Source organism: Ranitomeya variabilis, chromosome 4 (genome assembly GCF_051348905.1).
Source record: "Ranitomeya variabilis isolate aRanVar5 chromosome 4, aRanVar5.hap1, whole genome shotgun sequence".
Taxonomy (NCBI): domain Eukaryota; kingdom Metazoa; phylum Chordata; class Amphibia; order Anura; family Dendrobatidae; genus Ranitomeya; species Ranitomeya variabilis.
Genome location: NC_135235.1, coordinates 87,545,491 through 87,567,232, shown reverse-complemented (window position 1 = coordinate 87,567,232; position 21,742 = coordinate 87,545,491). Strand labels below are relative to the sequence as shown.

The 21,742-nt window shown below is 39.9% G+C and overlaps 1 protein-coding gene across 1 annotated transcript in view; it reads right to left on the bottom strand.

Moving 5' to 3' along the window:
• PCDH15 (protocadherin related 15) overlaps positions 1-21,742 on the bottom strand; it is a 2,374,726-nt gene that overhangs the window by 78,781 nt on the left and 2,274,203 nt on the right. The window contains exon 32 of the mRNA XM_077258871.1: positions 17,671-17,781. Within this exon, the coding sequence (XP_077114986.1) occupies positions 17,671-17,781 (111 nt within the window). The remainder of the gene's footprint in view (positions 1-17,670; positions 17,782-21,742) is intronic.

Here is a 21,742-nt window from a genome sequence, read left to right as displayed (position 1 = left end):
AATTCGCAGCGGCCAATTCGCTACAGATCCGCGGCCAATCCGCTGCGGATCCGCTGCCAATCCGCTGCGGATCCGCGGCCAATCCGCTACCGATCCGCTGCGGATCCGCGGCCAATCCGCTACCGATCCGCTGCGGATCCGCGGCCAATCCGCTGCGGATCCGCTGCCAATCCGCTGCGGATCCGCGGCCGATCCGCTGTGGATCCGCTGCCGATCCGCTGCGGATCCGCTGCCGATCCGCTGCGGATCCGCGGTTGATCCGCTGCGGATCCGCTGCCGATCCGCTGCGGATCCGCTGCGGATCCGCGGCCGATCCGCTGCGGATCCGCGGCCGATCCGCTCTGTGTGCACATGCCATAACCCTACCCCTAACCCTACCCGTAACCCTAACCCTACCCCTAACCCTACCCCTAGTTCTAACCCTAGTTCTAACCCTAACCCTAGTGGAAAAAAAAAAAAAATTCTTTATTTTATTATTGTCCCTATGGGGGTGATAAAGGGGGGGGGGGTTATTTATTATTTTTTTTATTTTGATCGCTGTGATAGAACCTACCACAGCGATCAAAATGTACTTGTAAGGAATCTGCCGACTGGCAGATTCGGCGGGCGCACTGATGGCGGCGCCCAGCGAGGAGACGGCCGGACACCGGGAGGATCGGTAATTATGAAGGGGTGGTGGGGGGGTGGATCGGAGCACAGGGGGGGGGATCGGAGCACAGGGGGGGGGATCCTGAGCAAGGAGGGAGCGGACAGGAGGACGGGGGAGCCGGCAGGCGGACGGAGGGGACCGGAGGACTAACGGAGGGCTGGGGGGGCGATCGGTGGGTGTGGGGGGGGTGACTTCAGGTTTTCCAGCCATGGCCGATGATATTGCAGCATCGGCCATGGCTGGATTGTAATATTTCACCAGTTTTTTAGGTGAAATATTACAAATCGCTCTGATTGGCAGTTTCACTTTCAACAGCCAATCAGAGCGATCGTAGCCACGGGGGGGTGAAGCCACCCCCCCTGGGCTGAAGCACCACTCCCCCTGTCTCTGCAGATCGGGTAAAATCGGAGTTAACCCCTTCACCCGATCTGCAGGGACGCGATCATTCCATGACGCATACGCTGCGTCATAGGTCGTTTTGGCACCGACTTTCATGACGCAGCGTATGCGTCAAAGGTCGTTAAGGGGTTAAAGGGTGATTTTACATATAAACACACACCTCTCTTGCTTATTTATATGGTCATTTCTGTACAGACTATAGCCCTGCAAGTTAACAGCCCAGTCATGGCTCTCATCCAGCCACGTCTCAGATATCCCCACCATGTCATAATTATGTTCCAACAAAATTAATTCTAATTCCTCCATTTTGTTGGCGAGGCTTCTGGCATTAGTATTCATGCACTTTATGTATCTATGTATCTCTCTTTAACTATTCTTTCTTAAATTATTAACTGTTCTAACCCCACCCCCATGACACCCTCAATTTCTTTACTTGTGCCCAGGTCTCTATCTGCACTATATTCCCCTCCTATAAAATTAATACCCTCCCCCCATTCCCTAGTTTAAACACTCTTCCAACCTTCTAGCCATTTTTTCCCCCAGCACAGCTGCACCCTCCCCATTGAGGTGCAACCTGTCCCTAGCATAGAACCTGTAGCCAACTGAGAAGTCAGCCCAGTTCTCCAGGAACCCAAACCCCTCCTTCCTACACCAATTCCTGAGCCACTTATTTAACTCCCTAATCTCCCATTGCCTCTCTGGTGTGGCACGTAGTACTTGCAGTGTTTCACAGAATACCACCTTGGAGGTCCTTGCTTTAAACTTGCCTAATTTCCTGAAATCATCTTTAAGGACCTTACCTTACACTTACCTATAACTTTGTCATTTGTGCCAATGTGCACCATTACCACTGGATCCTTACCAGCCCCTCCCAATAATCTGTCAGCCCAATCAGCGATGTGTTGGACTCGAGCGCCAGGTACACAGCACACTGTTCGATGATCCCTGTCTTTGTGAGAGATTGCCCTATCTGTTACCCTAATTATTGAGTCCCCCACTACCAGCATTTGCATGGCCTGCCCTACTCTCCTATTTCCCCCTTACTGGAGCAGACACTCCTCCGGCGTTCAGAGGACAAGCCTGGCTGCAGCATTGCTACCCCTGCACTGACACCCACCTCACCTGCCAACTTAGCAAACTTATTGGGGTGAGCCAGATCAGGACTAGCCTCTCTGGCACTTTTCCCTCTACTCTGCCTTCTTTCACCCAGCTAGCTGCCTCACTTTCCTGCAGCTCCATACTGCCATACTCCCCCACATCTATCCCATTGAGCGTCTGCTCAGTGAGCAGCAAACTCCTATCCATATTGTCTATGGATCTCAGTGTTGCCAGCTGCACATTTAGATCCAGAACCTGGGCTTTCAAATGCACAACATGCTCACATCTTGCACAGCAGTATGCACCCTCGAACGGCTGTTCAAGGATTGCATACTTGTGACAAGATGTACACTGGATAGCATTGTCAATTATGGAGCTCTTTTCCTAATGGGGATTGCAACAGAGAGTAAAGTTAAGTAAGAAGAAATGTAGAGTATTAATAAAATGCAAACAGCAATTCAGTAATTCCTCTAATACAAACTCCCTGAATGCAAAGTCACTGAATCACAGGTCACACACTTCCGTTCACAATTATGTTCTGGTCACACGCGCCAAGGAAGACAATTTAAAGAGATTTTGCTTTGTTTTATTTTCCCTTTAGCACCAACCCAACCAACAGCTCAATGCACTTCCAAAGGACTGAAACCCCCAACCAGTTGCCACTTATAAACCTTTCATTATGAACCCCACCCTTAATTATCCCCTTGTGAGTATAGCTACACCTCAGAATTTAAGTGCAATATAGTTAATCCTTAAACACACAGTAAAATAAGAGACTGAAAAACTGTAAAGGGAAAAATAGGATAAGAAAGCTTAATAACATTAAACAGGTAGGAAAGCACTCAGAAATTCACATTTCAGCAACTCACAGCAGTTCACACAGGTATTTGCTGCAGGATTCCCAAATACCTCTTCACTGAATCACAAGTCCCACACTTCCATTCGCACTTACGCTCCGGTCACACGCAGCTACGTATATCCTAGTACTAACCCATCTCTTCAAATTATCACTAACTTCTGGTACCTTTCCTTCTGGTTTTAAACATGCCACAAATACAATTATCTTGAAGAAGCCATCTCGTGATCTGACCTCTACGTCCAACTATCGACCCATATCACTGTACTCATTCACCTTCAAACTCCTCGAAAAACAAGTCCACACCATACTTTCCTCCCACCTCTCATGGAACCTATTCTTTTGGTGCAACCATCAGGAACAGGACAGGGTGGCACTCTAACTCACATAAGTATATTGCATAAATGTTTATTTTTACTGCACTTTATACAACATTTAGACAGGGACGGTATTCCTTCAGGACCTGTCCTCCGGATTCCATTCAGGAAGAGTACCATCCTTTCTTCTTCCTCAAGCTTGCACAAAGGATTTGTTTTCTTCAGAAGGAGCACCTGTATACCACGATACTAGCAATCTACTATCAAGTCTCCGCTGAATACTACTCAAGGTATGTAGTTAGAATAGTGACTTTTTTTTGCTTTTCTTTGACAAACTTCAATCCGGCTTCTGCCACCATTATTCCACCAAAACTACCTTAACCAAAATTACCAACAACTTATTACCAAAGCTAACAGAAATTTCTTTATACTCCTCCTTCTAGATCTGTCCTCTGCACAGTCGACTTGTACTTTAGATCCTTTCTTCCCTCAATATCACAAACCTCATCCTCTGGATCTTCTCATACCTCTCTAACCACACATTTAGCATTTTCCACACCCATACTACCTCTTCATCCCATCATCTCTCTGTCAGAGTCCCTTAAGGCTCTTTCTTGGGACCCCTACTCTTCTCCATCCATACCTTTGGCCTGTGACAACTCAAAGTCTCATGGATGCAAGTATCATTAATATGCTAATGACACTCAGATCTTCCTATATGGCCCAGACAACATTTCTCTGCTATCCAGAATCCCAGAGTGTCTTACCAGCCATATCCTCCTACTTCTCCTCTTGCTTCCTAAGGCCTCTTTCACACATCAGTTTTTTGCTATCAGTCGCATTCCGTTGAATTTTGAAAAAAACAAATCCGGCGACTGATGCCACCGGATCCTTTTTTTCTCATAGACTTGTATTAGCGATGGATAGCCTCACGTTTCATCCGTCGTTCGCCGGATCTGTTGAAAATTGTTTGTCCAGTGGCCGGAGACAACAGAAAAAGTAATGTTTTTTGTGAACGTTGAAAAAACGGACAGCAACGGATCATCCTTCGCCGTCCGTCGTTTGCTCGAATGGAAGCCTATGGGCGCCGGATCGTCAAATGATGGAATCCAAAAACAGATTCTGTTTTTTTTTTTTACTGAGCATGCTCCGATTTATTTAGCCAGATCCGCTAGGCAGATCCGTTAAAAAAAAAATGAATCCGTCGCATCAGTTTTTCACAATCTGTGATGGATCCGTTGAGCTAATGGATTATGACTGACGGCAAAAAACTGATGTGTGAAAGGGGCCTAAAGCTCAACGTAGACAAAACTGAGCTCATCATCGTTCCTCCACCTCACCTATCTTCCCTACCTGTTCTATCTATCACAATAAATGACACCATGCTTTGCCCTGTACCTGAAGTCCGCTGCCTCGGATTAACCCTTGACTCTGCCTTGTCCTTCAAACCACACATTCAAGACCTCACCACCTCATGCCACCTTCAAATAAAAAAAATTCAACAATCTGTGTCTTCCTCAGCCCTCAATCTATTAAAATGCTAGTGCATTCCCTCATTATCTTCTGCATCAACTACTGCAATATCCTCTTCTGTGGATTTCCTGCTAACACTTTTATACCTCTCCAGCCTGTCCTTAACTCACCTTTCTCCTTGCTACTCCTCCGCTTCTCCTGTCTACAAATCCTTTTATTGGCTCCCAATTCCCCAATGCAACCACTTCTTTAAGCTACTAACACTGACCTGCAAAGCTGTACATAATGTGTCTCCCCCATAAATCTTGGAACTAATCACCCATCAAGTAATTTCTGGTCCTCCCAAGACCTCCTTCTCTCCTCCACACTTATATATTCCTCACCAGATTACCTGCAAAACCTCTCAAAACCCCATCCTCTGGAATTCTGTGCCCCAACACATGCGATTATCCCCTACATTCAGAACGTTCTAGCATAATTTGAAAACCCATCTCTTCAGGCTTACAGCCTGCAATGACTCAACTGCCACCTCATCACTACCAAAGCTGCCACCTCACCAACACCAAAGCTGCAGAGACCCCAAGCTTACTGTTTCCTTCCCCATTATCACGTAGAATGCAAGCCTGCAAGGGCTTATCTGTCACTATAAGTTTTTTCATTTTACTTTCTATGTATGTATTGTGTGCTACCCCTTCTCAAGTACAGCACCATGGAATCAGTGATGCTCTAAATATAGCTAAATAAATAATAATAATAATAATAATAATAATAACAATAATGAAAAATATACATGAGAGGGCTTCTTAAATTCCTTAACCCTAATGCTTTTTCTTTGCACACTGTTCTCTACCATCAGCCATCATTTTGCATGAGAATCATGCATCCATATCTATCAAGGCTTGAAAAAGGTTCACATTAAGAACTAAAATGTCACCACATGTCCTAATAAAACCCAAATATTTTGCACTTCATCATTTTGGAGTGCTGCTTCATTTATTTTTATGTTTGAAAGGTTGTGTCACTGCCTGGGAGGCTTGAGGCCCAGGTACTTTGTTTTTGCTGGTGCTGCTATCTATCTATCTAGCTAATAGAAAGTCAACCCTTAAAAAAAATCTAAAATCCAAACTATGCAAATTATATAGACTGAAACATCACAGCGAGCCAAGAAAATCCTCACCTTTTGCATCTGAATTGTCCAGAATGCTACTTGTCTTTCGGTTGTATGTATACCAAGGGAAACCTTTTGCATCTGAATTGTCCAGAATGCTACTTGTCTTTCGGTTGTATGTATACCAAGGGATAGGAACCGATATCCTGCAGTTTGCGCAAACTTTTTTTTAGATACACAATGTTTCTCTGTTGCTTGTCTTTTTATATTTATCAATATATATTTTAATTACTATCATTCAACAAAAATCAGTTGTCTGTTTTTCAACTTTTTTTTTCAGAATGTCTGTCGATCACATTACTTGTTTTATTTTTCTGAGTTAAAAATATATTCTTATTGAAAATAGACTATAGTGTAAGAGAGATTAAATATTTATTCAACATTCCTGGCAGTTTAGAAAAAAAACAACACAGAATTGTGGCATAACGTCAAAATCACATTTCACAGTGCAGTTAAGTTAGATGAAAAGCGTTTTTCAGACTCCTTAATCACACACACATTGTTTCATGCTCTGTTCCTGCACTCTGCCCCTTTGATGCTGTGAAAGGTCTGCAATTGAGTGCATGTTTTGTAAAACATCGATTTGCCTGTCTGACTACACAGGGATGTCTGTGCTCCTGCCCAGCCTTCTTTTATTTCATATAATGTGTTGAGAGCAGCAAAGTCACAGTTTAATTTTACAGTGCCGTGGATTGAGAAGGAAATCTTTTTTCTAACTCCCCAACAACACAACTCAGATTTCCATTAAGCCTTTCATGTGGAGGTAGATTGTCTGCATTCTGAATGTCTGTTGTTATGGGTGATTTTGGTTTGGGTATTTGCTTTGAAAATGCATTTCCTTTGTCAATTTGACTGTACATGTTGGCTACAGACTTTTCAATATCTGCCAAGTTATGTAAATTTTTAAGGATTCCCTTTAACTCTCGTCTGGGGCCAACTTCTGAATGTGAGGTTTCCGGTGGTGGCATTTTTATTGGTATCAGCTTTTCCTTGGCATTGTTTAATGGTAGAGGGGACAATGCATATATTGTTAGGTTGGATGGATTAGAAGAGATAAACTTTTCTCTAGGCGGTGGTGGAGGTGGAGTTGGTAAAGTTGGAAATGGTGTAAATGAAGGTGGTAGAGATGGAGCTGGAAGGGGTGGAGGTGGTGGTGTAGAGCAAGAAGGGTTTATTTGAATTGAAAGATGAGGTGAGGATTGTGCAGGAGGTGGGGACAGAGATTGCTTAGGTGGTGGAGATGGGGGAGGAATACTTGGTGGATCAGGAATAAGGTCTGGAGTCACATGATCACATTCAACAGCTTGCAATTCATGGCAAGTTGTTGCATTTTTCCTGAATAATGGTGGTGTTGGCTTTCGCGTTGGAGGAGGAGAAATTTCTTCTGTGTATTCTGAGGGAGTGACTACAATGAAAGGAAAGTTAGATATATGAGATGTAGAAGCCATGTGTGAATCTTGTGTTAGTGAAAAAGAGCGAAGATTTTTGGCCTGAGCAAGATCCATCATAGATGGTGATTTTTTTTCCATGCAGCCATGATTATTCCAGGAAAATTGTACATCTCTAAATTCCCAAGGATTTCCTCTGTTCAGGTGACACAATGCGTTTTGTTCGAATTGCCTTGCTTGCTCCTTCACACTTAGTTTACTATTTGTTGAGGTCTCCAGTGATGTTCTAAGACATTGTTTGTGCTTCGCGGCTTTATTGGTTTCATGTTCTGCTTGTAGATTCATTTGTTGACACTGAATTGGATCCATGATAACAGGACTCTCAAGAACTTCGTAAATATTCCGCTTGGCAAACCGTGAAGGAAGTGTCCAAGAACGATGCAGACCTTCTGAACTGCTTTTGTCTGTGGGATTCTTCAGCTGTCTGTTTTGAGCTGATGACTTATCTAAAGCAAATGTACTTTTCCACAGCAACCCAAGGTTAAAAAAGCCTTGGTCTCCACCTTCCATATATAATGGATTCTGAGTAGTTAGTGGGTTTGCATCAGAAAGAAAGGTAATATTACTTGATGACTTTGGAAGGTTATTATTTAAACATCCACTGAAACAAGACTGTTTGTGAGCTTCAATGGCACGAGAAGCCATATTGCTTATAAGTCTTTGCCGGTCACCTTCTTGTAAAACTGATTTTTTTCCCCTGCTTTGTTGAAAATGGTAGAGAAGAAAAAGACTTTGAAAGAAAAGAAGATAACCAATAGTAAGGCTAAGGGGTGGACAGGAAAATACTTCTAATGTTGCTATATCTATCTCTTACTATTATCTAGTGTGATACATAGAAGACAAACAAGGGGTTCTTGCAAAAAGCATAAACAGAAATTTAAAAAACTGCAATTGGTTGGCCAGTGGATTATTAAATGGATTACCCTGTAGTTCAATGGAACTGATATGCAGCTTTTCCAGAATATATGAATTGGGTATGAAAAACTGGCACCCTATAGACTGCTCATCTATGTGCAACTAAAATACTAAGCCATCACCCTCATTTGTGAGTGGTAGTTCAGCTGTATTTAAACTATGGACCCTTATGATTTGGGAGATTATTGTATGAGCCTGCCCTTGTATCATGAACTATGGCTTTTTTGTTATCTTATATTGATTTTATCACATTTTGAAAATATATCATTCACTTGTTTTACTTTTAGAATTACAGCAGATTCTTTCTTGCATTTGTCTAGAAATTGCATCTGGGATTTAGAATCTCCCTACAGTAAATCTTGACACAATCCTGAACATGTGAACATAGCCTAAGACTGACAGATGCAGAAGTCATTTATTACATGCTATTACTTCAACAACTAGAACATATGGTCTGGCTGACGCTACATCTCTTATTGCAGCTTGAAAATTAGACTTGGGGCGCTGTTTTCATGAGTAATTTAGCATTACTGAATTTTTATAGTCTCATTTTCTCCTAATCAGTTGCAAACTAATGCTGAACTGATAATGACAACATGTTAACAACTCTTGCATTCATGAACAATAAAACTTTTCATTATTGTATTCTGTATAACAGGGGAAAATATATCAGAGCTGGGTGTCAGATCCTCAGGAATCTGATAATGACGACCTATCCAATAGAGAGCTTAAAGGTACCATTACACTAAACGATTTACCAACGATCACGACCAGCGATACGACCTGGCCGTGATCATTGGTAAGTCATTGTGTGGTCGCTGGAGAGCTGTCACACAGACAGTTCTCCAGCGACCAATGATACCGAAGTCCCCGGGTAACCAGGGTAAACATCAGGTTACTAAGCGCAGGGCCGCGCTTAGTAACCCGATATTTACCCAGGTTACCATTGTAAATGTAAAAAAAAAAAAAGCAGTACATACTCACCTTCTGATGTCTGTCACGTCCCTCGCAGTCAGCTTCCCGCACTCACTGTGAGCACCGGCCATAAAGCAGAGCACAGCGGTGACGTCACCGCTGTGCTCTGCTTTTACTTTACGGCCGGCGCTCACAGTCAGTGCGGGAAGCTGACGGCGAGGGATGTGACAGACATCAGAAGGTGAGTATGTACTGCTTTTTTTTTTTTTTACATTTACAATGGTAACCTGGGTAAATATCGGGTTACTAAGCACGGCCCTGCACTTAGTAACCCGATGTTTACCCTGGTTACAAGCGAACACATCGCTGGATCGGTGTCACACACACCGATCCAGCGATGACAGCAGGTGATCCAGCGACGAAATAAAGTTCTGGACTTCTAGCTCCGACCAGCGATGTCACAGCAGGATCCTGATCGCTGCTGCGTGTCAAACACAACGAGATCGCTATCCAGGACGCTGCAACGTCACGGATGGCTGTCGTTCTCGATGGAAAGTTGCTGAGTGTGACGGTACCTTTACACAAGACAACCGCTTTAAGGATTAAAATTTAGTAATGATTTTTGCATCTAGACTTTGGCCCTGATTCATCAAAGCAATTTAGCCAGAAATATGGCAAAAATTACTTTGAAAAATTGAAAAGTTTTTGTACAACTCAAAATGGCACGAACATTTTGCAACTTTTAGCATTTTTACTCCAGTTTTTTTCCAGGACAGAAATGTTGTGGGAGTGTGACAACATAGCTTGTCTAATTCATGATGAGCTATGACATTCATTATGCCAGTCGTAGAATGAAGTAAGATTTCTGGTGAGCTGCATGCCACTTGTCAGATGCTCCATTAAGAGGTATGCGTCTTTTAATGAATCAGAAGTGTATGACTTCAACATGCCCCCGCATCAAGATTGGCACTTTTCCCAAGGTCTTTATATCTTTTTTATGCAAAATGTCTGACATTTTTCCATCGACAAAAAATATAGGTTTATTACTGAGGTCACTTGGCTTAATAAAGTATTAAAATATTTACTTATTCTAATAATCAGTAATTATCCATTCAATAATCTACATAGTGTTAAAATTAGAACTGGCCAACTTATGCTTCGAATATTGTAATATATTTGCTTTTTCAAGACCCTTTTTAATTACTGTATGGCTTCGAACATAAAGAAGAAACACCAAGACATGTACACTAATCTAAAACAGATAAGTTTACTTACTGAAACCTGAGCATGCAGTGAAAAAGAGGAGAAAGCAGAAGATAAAAACACCAAAAGTAAAGTGTACACAATAGGAGAGCAGGAAAACATAGTTTTTAAGAACTGCCAAAAATGTTATTTTATACTAAATTACGTAAAACAAAAAAACCCATGAAAAATGATAATTGTAATAAAGATAATCATAACTGAGTCGGCATATAATTTATTAGAGCCCTGTTCAAACAAACTTACAGTTTAAAGGGTATACATTGTGGGCAAAGGCGTTTGGTTGGGGTGGTGCATGGTGTGTAGATGATATGAGGTAGTTAACAAATGTAACACACAGAACTGAATTTTCTGTTGCACATAAATGTTTTAAAAGCTGGACAAGGTCTGAGATTTTGTGCATTGCATGAAAGGAGAAAGAAAAGGTGACATGTTGATTGCAATAGTAGTAGTAACAGAAAACATTATCATATTTATCAGGGCAGGTGACCTACTTCCATAGCTTCGTTGTCTAGTTCTTATGTTTATGTACCAATTATAAGCAATACTGTGTAATCATCTGATCAAGTTCAATATCTGGGATTGAAATGCATAATGTTATAGGCACAAAGTCATACATAGATTATCCCTATGTCTACCTCCTAAAGTCTTCTTGGATGACCGCACTAACCCAAGATCCTTATTATCATCATTTTCTTGTATGTGGCAATTGTAGGCACTTTTGGACTTTGCATCCTCATACACAACGAGACAGGCTGACTATTAATCTGAATGCACATCAGTAAGTACTAGGCACCATTAGCCATTTGGTCATTCACACGTTATCCTTCCTTTGACAGATATTGCAAAGTACTTAGTATTCTGCATACTAGAAGCAACCCACAAGACCTCCCTGTTTTAGGATGTCCTGACTTACAATTAGAATTTAGTCAGATTTACTCAGAACCTTTTGCTTGTTTATTATTCTTACTGCCAGCTTATTAAAGGGGTTGCCCACTACTCAGATAATCCCTTCTCAATCCCTGTTTCCCCCTAGTAAAATAATGACACCTATACTCACCTTCAGTGCCTTTTCAGCTATGTCGACACTCGATATCCCAGGGCTCACATGACATTGATATGTTAGGCCTCTTTCACACATCAGTTTTTAGCCATCAGGCACAATCCGGCTAATTTTGTAAAAGACGGATCCGTTGCAAATTGTGAAAAACTGATGCGACTGATCCGTTTTTTTAGCTGGATCCTTTTATTTTTATTTTTAACCTGGGCATAGAGTTTGGACTTCCTGTTCCGGAGAGAGAGAGAGAGAGAGATTCCAGAATGGAAAGTGCATGATGTCTTTACAAAAACGGAAACTGTGGCCGGATTCCATCAGTTGACCTCACGCTTAATATGTTTTTTGCCGGATCATTCGCTGTGCGGACAGACAAAGCATTCCTCTGTACATTTTCTCTGGCAGCCGGAAAACTAATTTTGGACAGAACCGACAAGAAAAGGATGAAACGTGAGGCCATCAGGCGCAATCCGGCACTAATATAAGTCTATGAGAAAAAAGTGGATCCAACAGCAACTTTTGCTAGATCTGTTTTTTTCAAAATTCGCCAGATTGTGCCTGATGGCAAAAGCCTGATGTGTGAAAGGGGCCTTTTGCGATCCCTGCAGCTAATCAACATGGGCTTCAGTCTCCCCTCCTGTGGATGTAACTGACATCCGAAGGAATTAAGGGAATAGCTCCCACTTCCTTCTAGTATCTGATTCGTCTGAAGGAAAAGAGAGTGAAACCAGAGTTGATTGGACACACTGATCACATGACATAATGTAATGCGAGCTCTGGGAGAGCCTGTGCTGACACCTCTGGAATGGCACCGGCATCACAAGTCTGTATAAGAGACATTATTTTACTGGCAGTTTTTACTATTGCTAGTACTGCGTTTTGTACTATTCTTTTATTTATTGGTTTCTTATATAAATGCATTGCATGCGATCAGCCATTACTGATTTTGACCATTTTGACATCTGCCTATATTTTCCTGATCTATTCATTTGAACTATCCATTCTACTTGACTATGGCACTTTTGTACATCATTTTAATTATTTATTACATATACTTATTATTCATATGTATTACAGCTATTGAACCTTTTGTGCTGTTTGCTGGGTAATTATTTGTGACTCAACCACCCTAATTCATAAGTCTATATTTGACATGCATTCTTGTTTATTACATTGTATTGAAATCATTATGCTTTTGGGTTTGTTTTTTTGCAATCATATCACTATATAGGTTTTAGTTTTGAATATTAGTGTAATAGTTGAGCTCTACCACCATCAGTAATGCCCACATCTCTGGTAGAATATCTTAGAAATTGGTAAGGATGGCTGCTTGCTGTACTTAATATATTAATCACTGCTTCTATTGCTCTACATGTTTTCTGCTTTACTTTGGTATTGTGGTGCTTCTAGGTGAGCTATTTTGATTTTCACTGTGATATTTTGCCCTATTGTGAAGGTATTTTGTGCTATACTGTTTTCATAACTCACATAAAACTCAATAGAGAGTGCACTTACACTGACACCTGAACAGACAGAGAGTGCTGAACCAGGAATATCCAGTTCTGACATTGGTCTGGGCTCAAAAGGTGAAAACTACTGTCAGAGAATATGACATAAATGTCCAAAATGAAAATTGGCCTTTTTTTTTCCTTTTACAGACATGTAAGGAAAGTTGACAAAACTTAAAAATTGATTAAATATAGATGTTGGGAACAGAGCGCACAATAGAGTGATACCCTATGGAGAGAGAGTGGGTAAGTTCTGGTTACGCTCACCTGGTGGAGTTTTGACAGTCACAACTCCTATGTAGGCATGAAGAAAAACATCTCCTTGTCTGGTAGATAGATCCTCCAGAAAATATTGGATCCAGTTGGATGAAACACATTAGGTGAGCTGCCCTGCTGGAGTAAACCGATTCTTCAGCAATGATGATAATAATCTTTTTTGTTCTCACAATGACTTTCGACATCGCACAGGTGTCTTCATCAAGTTTATTTCACTGGCTAAAGACGTTGGTACGACATTGAAACGTGTTGTGAGTGGAAAAAATAATTGCTGAAGAATCAGTTTACTCCAACAGTGCAGCCCACCTAATAAGTTTCACCGAACTAGAGCCAAAACTTAAAAATTAGCTCCAATGTGTACTGAGTGGTGCTGTTTTTCTATGAGACATTGCAGTGGGGAGAGAGGGCAATATTATGTGTGGGGCTTGAGTGTCATGGCTGTGTCATGGCTGTTTTTAAATCTTAGTCCAGCCCTGAGAATGTCATCACCCTAATATTTTAAAGATGATGACATTTTTTTTGTGGTTTTAATGGTAAGGCAGATCAGTATATATCTGCTCCGGCCATGTGGTTTCCTTTCCTTCAGGAGGTAATTGACCTGAGTTTTATAAGTAGGTCATGTCTGGATGTTCTTTTATTTCTGAGACAGTACCAAACTTGTGCTTAACTTCTAAAACAAAATGATAGGCAATTAGCCTCCCGTCCCCTTTCCTCCCAGTACGATTTCACCATCCCAAACTCGGCTGTAATCCTGAGCTCCCAAATGAGTGGTCAGAGACCGCAAGGCAATTTAAAAGGCTAGATTAAAATAGATGTATTATATATTCCTCCTCAGTTCCAGGGGTGTAGCTCCAAATCCTATACTTCAAATACCAGATGAAAAAGGACTTGCTGTCACTCATTAGACATCATTAGATCTGCTACAAAAGTTCACGTAGCCAAAAGAGAAGAAAAAAACAAGTACTTTTCGTCTTGTCTTCTGTAATACTACGCTTGATTTGAAAGGCAGCCTGTAGGCTTGTTTTATATTCAATGCATAGAAGTTTTATTTGATTCCCCAGATACCCAATGCCACAGTGTGTGAATCTGCGCTCAGCATCCTAAATTTGGGCATGTACAATCCGGCTTTCAACATTCATTCAAATCAATTTTCTGCAAGTTCAGTCATTATAAAGAAAACACTCCGTGCGGCATCCATATGTAATGGCTGGGCTGTACTACTTAAAGAAAGGGTTTTTTTGGGTAAAAGAAATAATGATAGTGCTGAAAGCCACAAAGTACTATTTAATGAATGTGGGTGCAGCAGTTAGAGGTAGTGGTTACTTCTGTCTTTATTCTGCCATATACATTACTCTGGAGATATGGCACAGTAGTTACTGATTATATCAAAGGGAAAAAGGAAGGAATAGACTAAAATTCAGTCTTCACTTTTATTCGAAATTATTAATAAGTATAGGGCAGGTTACATTTCTATTGACAAAGTAGGTAGGAAAATGCTAAATAATCCCTTCTATTATAAAAATAAAAAGGAAGAAAAAGCATATCAGAATCGTAAACTTATTATGATTTCTCAACCTATTGCTGAAGATGTAATTTCTGCAGCTTTTGGCTACAGATTATAGGCTGTAAAAAAAACCTGTAGCTTGCCGACAGATTTTCCAGATGTCAATGACTTGAAACTCTTTGTGATTTTCTGTTATAATTGGACTATTTCATGCACAGTCTGACCACAGGCATTAGGGGAGTGCCAACTGTACACTGTACAAAAACAGTCTATTATTTTTTTGTAATGAGTTTTGCCTCAGTTATAATGTATGCAATTGATGATCTCTATATAAAGGCAGCCACCAAAACTGCAGCAAAACTGCATAGCCTTTATTTCTGTTCCATAACCTTGTACCATGGCTATATGATATGATAAGTTGTAGCCAAACTGAGACTGGTCCACAGGGTAACAGGTGAATATCCGGGAACCCCTGTGCTGGAGAGGGCTTCCTAAATCCTTACATGACCACAATACACTTAGAGTGATGGCCTGAAACTAACAGCCTTGATTTAATCCTAGATTTCTACCTATTGAATGTAATAATCTAATCTTTTTTTCTAAAATACTGTAGTTAAAAAGTCCCTGATGTTCCCTTGCTACTCTAGCTAACAGCTTTATTTTTATTTTTTTTTAACATCTTTCTGTTTGATGACGCTTTGTTTTAGAATCCCCAGTTCATGCTTGAATAGTTAAACGAGCCATCATCAGGGGCAAAGGCTGCAGTCTCCACCCTAAAATGAAGCATCATCAGTGATGTCTGTTTCAGGGGCTGGGCTAGTACCTGTTCTACTGAGCATGTATGGCTTGTCAATTAAAAATGAATACTTAATAGCATCTTGTCACTGTGCAATATTCATTTTAATACACAGTGACAGTTCACTCTCTTGCTGGCTGTGATGAGAAGTGATGAGTCGGCAATAGAGCGTACTGTCAGTGCACATTGTAAGGTGCTAGCCCATTTTCCTGTATTCCTAGCCTTTGTTTTTTTTCTTAAACAGTTTTTTCTTTGAGCTCAAAACTAAAAAAGTGATGCTGCATATATGATGAATAGCAAATAAATCAAATTCAGCTCTTTAGTTCCATGCTGCTCCAGTTACGCTGTTCCTGTAGCACCATACCAATCTACCACTGGTATGATTGTATGGGATACCATCAATATACCATAGTAAGCAAAGATTTGAATTTGCCAACCAGATCAGTGATGATCGAATGGTAAGGGATTTTAAGAAGTTTTCTCTTTAAGTAAAAAAATGGGCAGTAGACGCCATTTTGTCATGTCCTAACAAAAGACACAGAACTGCCATTCCAGCTCCATTGCTACAGTACTTTCCACTATTATTTGTGCACTTGGTAGAAGTGATGAAGTGCCGTTCACTACAGCTCAGTCAATCACTGCTGCTGTGCAAGTTTAATCACTGAAATTAAGTGAATAGTGTCAGGTTGCAGCCTAATGTATTTGTGGAAATTGAATAGCTTATTACATTCCTCCCCCTCCTTGAACATTATTTGAAGAAAAATGGAAAGCCCTTTAACAGATAAGTAGTTTTCTTAAAGCTTAGAAATGCGTTAAAGTGAACCAGGGAGAAAGAGCGCAAACCTAAAAATAAATGTATGGTTGTATAGACACTGAGAGTAAACCAATACATTTGTGAAAATCAGCCCTGCTGAGAAATTAGACATTGAAGATATATGAAAATTTGCTGCAAGTGTTTTGGGGCAATATCAAAGCCCTTCCAGCTCTCTTGTGCTCACTCCTTATTCCCCACGCAGTGACTGGCTTCTGCTTTTGATTAATAGGTAAGTCCCGCCTCCGTCATTTGTCACCTTTGTTGTGATCTTGTGCAAGCAGACAATGACAGAGGATGGACTGACCTGTCAATCAAATGCAGATGCCAGGTCCTGAGCTGAGAATAAGTAGTGAGTACAAGAAAGCTGGAGGTGCTTTGACATGCCCCAAAGCACTTGCAGCAAAAATTCATATATTTGTACAATAAAGGTATTAATATACACATAGTAACAGTGTCTACAGCTACACCTTAAATGTTATACAGAAATTCCCCCTTTAAACTAAATTAAATGCAGTCAGATTTTTTCTATGGCTAAACAACTTCTCAGTGGCTTTCATGGTAAATCTAATTTTGGGGATGGATTAATCAATAGATTAGAAATAGGAAATTAGCTATATAAATGGCCATTTGATGAGGTCTTGCATATTCTCTTACATAAAACACAGTTGTTTTACTTTATACGACATTATTGCGGTAAAGAGTCCGTCAGTTGATTACTTGGCCCTGCCTATTGTAAGATTTAAGTTGCCTGGAAAAAGTGGTGTTATTCATCATAAGAAAACAAATCAGTTATTACTCAATGACTCTGCGTATCCTTGGATTAAAGCAGTACATCAGCATTCAAAAGCACTATTTGTATGCATTAAACTATAGTTCCTGGAGCCCTCCATCCCAGTTCATGAAACCTTTTCACCGAGAAAACTTAAACTGATCCATCATTTATCTTCCATATAGTTCAGCAACTGAAAAATTATGTTTAAACATTTTTAAGGATATTTTTTTTTTCAAATCCATTATTGGAGAGGAAAACAACTGTATTATCTGGTATTCAATGTTTGGTTACATACATATTTAATGGAAACCTCTGAACAACGCATTGAGCGGCAGCACAAATCGTAGCACCAAGATAAATTTCAAACTGCTTTCATCATAGCAGATCAGCAACAGTATGATAGGGATTCATACAATTCTAAGGATAACTATTTATATTCAGTACTTACATAGTGCTGTCACCCAACTCTTCATACAGATTATTGGCAGCAGGAGTTGATGGTTTGCCTGCTGGCAATGCCATCTGGATCCGCGCTGTCTTTGCACACTCAGCTTGTCTCCTTTTTGTAGAGAAAAAAAAAATTAAAGGACATACTGACTTAACAGTCTTAAACATTATATTGTTACTGAATGATGAGGGACTGGATTTAATTTGTGTTCAGAAAATAAAAACAATTCAGAATTAATTTTAATAAATATTGAAGCTACTGATAACAGACGCTGGGTGCTCTGTGGGTCAGTCCTTGGCTGATAACATTAATGTTGCAAGCAAGTTACAATAAAGACTCATGATAAGACTTATAATTGTAGATGAAGCCTTATTTGGATAAAAAGAAAATATTTGCGTTATACTGTTCTCATCAGGTGTGAAAGCATTCTCCTTTTAGGAGATGAAGAAAATGTCATTGAGGGAGGAACATTATAAAGGGATTTTTTTTAGTTATTTGATTCATGCATTATGACCCGCCCCTGAGGAGCTCTTACTAGATACAACACACTAAATATTTTCATTAAGAGTAAAATATTTAAGCATTTAATTACCACAGCTTGTAGTCTACTTTATGCTAATAGGTTATTGAAAAAAGCAGCCTGTGTGGTGTAAAAAAAATTAAGTCTTCAGCAGAGAGTTTGTAATACCCTGCAGTCACGTTTGAACTGATTAATCATCCCATACAAGGAATAATACACAGAGCAAGATTACATTTAGCACTCGAATTCAAGAAGCGGCGCCCATGACAAATAAAAGGCAACCCCTATAATGAATTATTTGGAAGCTGAGACTCTTTATAGACTTTTAGATGTTTTTACAGAACAACATTTCGGACAACATTAATGAATTAATGAATTGATGAATTTTTAAAACAATATTTCTAAAATATAATTTGCTTTACTATGCAAAACCGAATGTCTAAAACTACTTAATACAGATTCGCAAACATAGCCTGTAAAACTGGAAATATTGTTTTCACTGGGTAGTTTAGGAATTGAAGTTCTAATTACCATAATTTTCACAGTTGTGAGGATTACAAGCATGTAATTTAATATGCATTCTATGCCAGAACGTCCAGTCATGGCTATGCCCAGGATATCCCTACGCATGCCGGGACAGCCCTGCCCATGCCCTAATCATGCACATGTATCGCAGAAGTCAGCCTACTGTAAAAATGCCCAGGGTTTCTGTGCAGGGCCATGGTAAGAAGTGCCACCAAGGATTGTTTTATTTCATTTTTAACCTTTTGCCAAGCTTTTATAGTTGAGTTGGCTGCCATTTTTCTGAATGGATGCTGAGCAAATTACAACAAAATCTGGATTTTGGATCATTCTAATTTTTGTAAAATTCAAGTCAAATGTAATTCCACTTTAATTCACCCAAATCTAATTACAATATCCACTAGTTAATTTTATTATGATTTTCCTGTGAGTGGATGAAAATCATATATATATGCCTAGAAAATATAAATATATATATATATATATATATATATATATATATATATATATATATATAGTCTGCCTGGAAAAATAGTTTTTAAAAGTTTACTGCTGAAGCCACTAAATACTAAACACTTTTTACGAGGTGGCTAATTGTTGTGAACTCTATTTTTAGGCTCCCTCTAGTGGTCACAAGCGGTACTGTGTAGTGTTGTCTTCTGCAGGTTGGCTGCATCAGCTGGTTCGTTATCCTTGGTTCGTTTCCTATTTAACTCACCTGGATACTCAGTTCCTTGCCTGCTATCAATGTATTCAGTGCTCTTCAGATTCCTTGTGATTACCTTGCTCCCAGCCTCTCCAAGACAAGCTAAGTTTTTTGTCCGTTCATTTTTTGATTATCAGCATTCATCATGTTTCTTGTCCAGCTTGCTAAGATGTGATCTCCTCGCTGGCTGGTTGCTCTAGGGGACTGAGTTTCTCCCCCCACACCGTTAGTTGGTGCGGGGGTTCTGAAATCTCAGTGTGGACATTTTGTTAGGGTTTTTTACTGACCGCATAGACCCCTTACTATTTTCTGCTGTCTAGTATTAGTGGGCCTCATTTGCTGAATCTGTTTTCACCCCTGTGTATGTGCCTTCCTCTTACCTCACCGTTATTATTTGTTGGGGGCTTCTATATCTTTGGGGATTATTTCTCTGGAGGCAAGAGAGGTCTTTCTTTCTCTCTAGGGGTAGTTAGTTCCTCAGGCTGGCTCGAGACGTCTAGGATTTTTTAGGCACGTTCACCGGCTACTTCTAGTGTGTTTGGATAGGTTCAGATTTGCGGTCAGTCCAGTTTGCCACCTCCCTAGAGCTTGTCCTATGTTACTTAGCTGGAGTAATTCGTGATCCTCAAACACTAAGGATCATAACAGCTAATGTTAGTAAAGTAACAATGGATCATCATCACTACAGATATATAGCACTTCATTAACCCTTATTCTGATTATAAAGCAAGGGGTATTGTAAGTCATTTGGTGCACTACATACATGACCCTGGATTTAATTTACTAATGCACCATGGTTTACGTTCTACTGTGCAGTCTGCCGCCCATACAACCTATTCTGAAAGCTTCGCTGTAGGCATTTCCATTCCATTTTTGAGTGTTTTTGCACATAGCTGCTTAAAATATACTGTTGCCACCTCAGCGCTGACTATCACATGTTAATGGGTTTTTCAGCAGTAATAACTGTTGTTTCCTCTGCAAAGGTGTGTTCTTGGAACGTTCTTCGTATTTCTGCCATTAATCTAGGTTCAGGAGCTCTACATTTTATTCCAAGTCATGCTTTTTGAATAGAAATAGCAAATAAATTAAAAGACAGCAGTGGATCTATATCAATGGTTAACTGATTAAAATTGTTGCACTGCTCTTCCTTAAAGTGTCACTAATCATTACAACTTTTATTACTAAAACAAATTGCTCGGTTTATACAAGTTCATTTAGAACTGTGGAAGGATTTTCATCTTCTCTGATACAAAGATCATTTTTATAAAAGCCCGAAGGTTATTTGGCAATATAAAATTGTACGGCATTACTTAATTGCATTTAAAAGAGAGACTAATATATATATATATATATATATGCAACATATAGTACCATGTCAATCTCCAGTTTGTGAATATTGTCATGTGGGACTGCAAGTTTAGCAGCTTTTCCAACACAATGAAGCAGTGACATATGATCCAAGTGCACACCATTGATGCTGAAGTATGTTTTTTGTTACTGAAAAGGGCATGTACAGATGTAGCATTTTTAACTTAAAGGAAATTTGTCACCTTAAAATGCAGTCTAATCTTTAGGTACAATGTCATAGCACTGGGGGAGATGAGTAATTTGACATATTCTCAGATCAAGTACACAAAATTCTTCCCATTGCCTCCCCAGAGCCTGTGGCTCAGTTGATTTAGCCTGTATTGCTGAAGGTTGTGGGTTGGAATCCCGGGCAGACTCACAAAAAAGTAAAAACATTTTATTTTTGTAATTGCTTTTACTTATTATCATTAGTTTTATAGGAACAAAAGAACACTGACTTTTCTTTCACCTCTAGTATACAGGAAGTATAGAAATACACTGCAACACACAATGTATCCCTATGTACATATACAGGTGCTTCTCGCTAAATTAGAACATCATTAAAAAGTTAATTTATTTCAGTTCTTCAATACAAAAAGTGAAACTCATATAATAGATAGAGTCATTACAAATAGAGTGATCTATTTTGTGTGTTTATTTCATTTAATGCTGATGATTTTGGCTGACATCCAATGAAAACCCAAACATCATTATCTCAGTAAATTAGAATATTTTATAACACCAGCTTGAGAAATGATTTTAAAATCTGAAATGTTGGCCTATTGAAATGTATGTTCAGTAAATGCACTCAATACTTGGTCAGGGCTCCGTTTGCATCAATGGGGCATGGCATGGAGACGATTAGCCTGTGGCATTGCTGAGGTGTTATGGAAGCTCAGGTTGCTTTGATAGCAGCCTTCAGCTTGTCTATTTTGTTGGGTCTCATGTCTCTCATCTTCTGTATGGGGTTAAGGTCA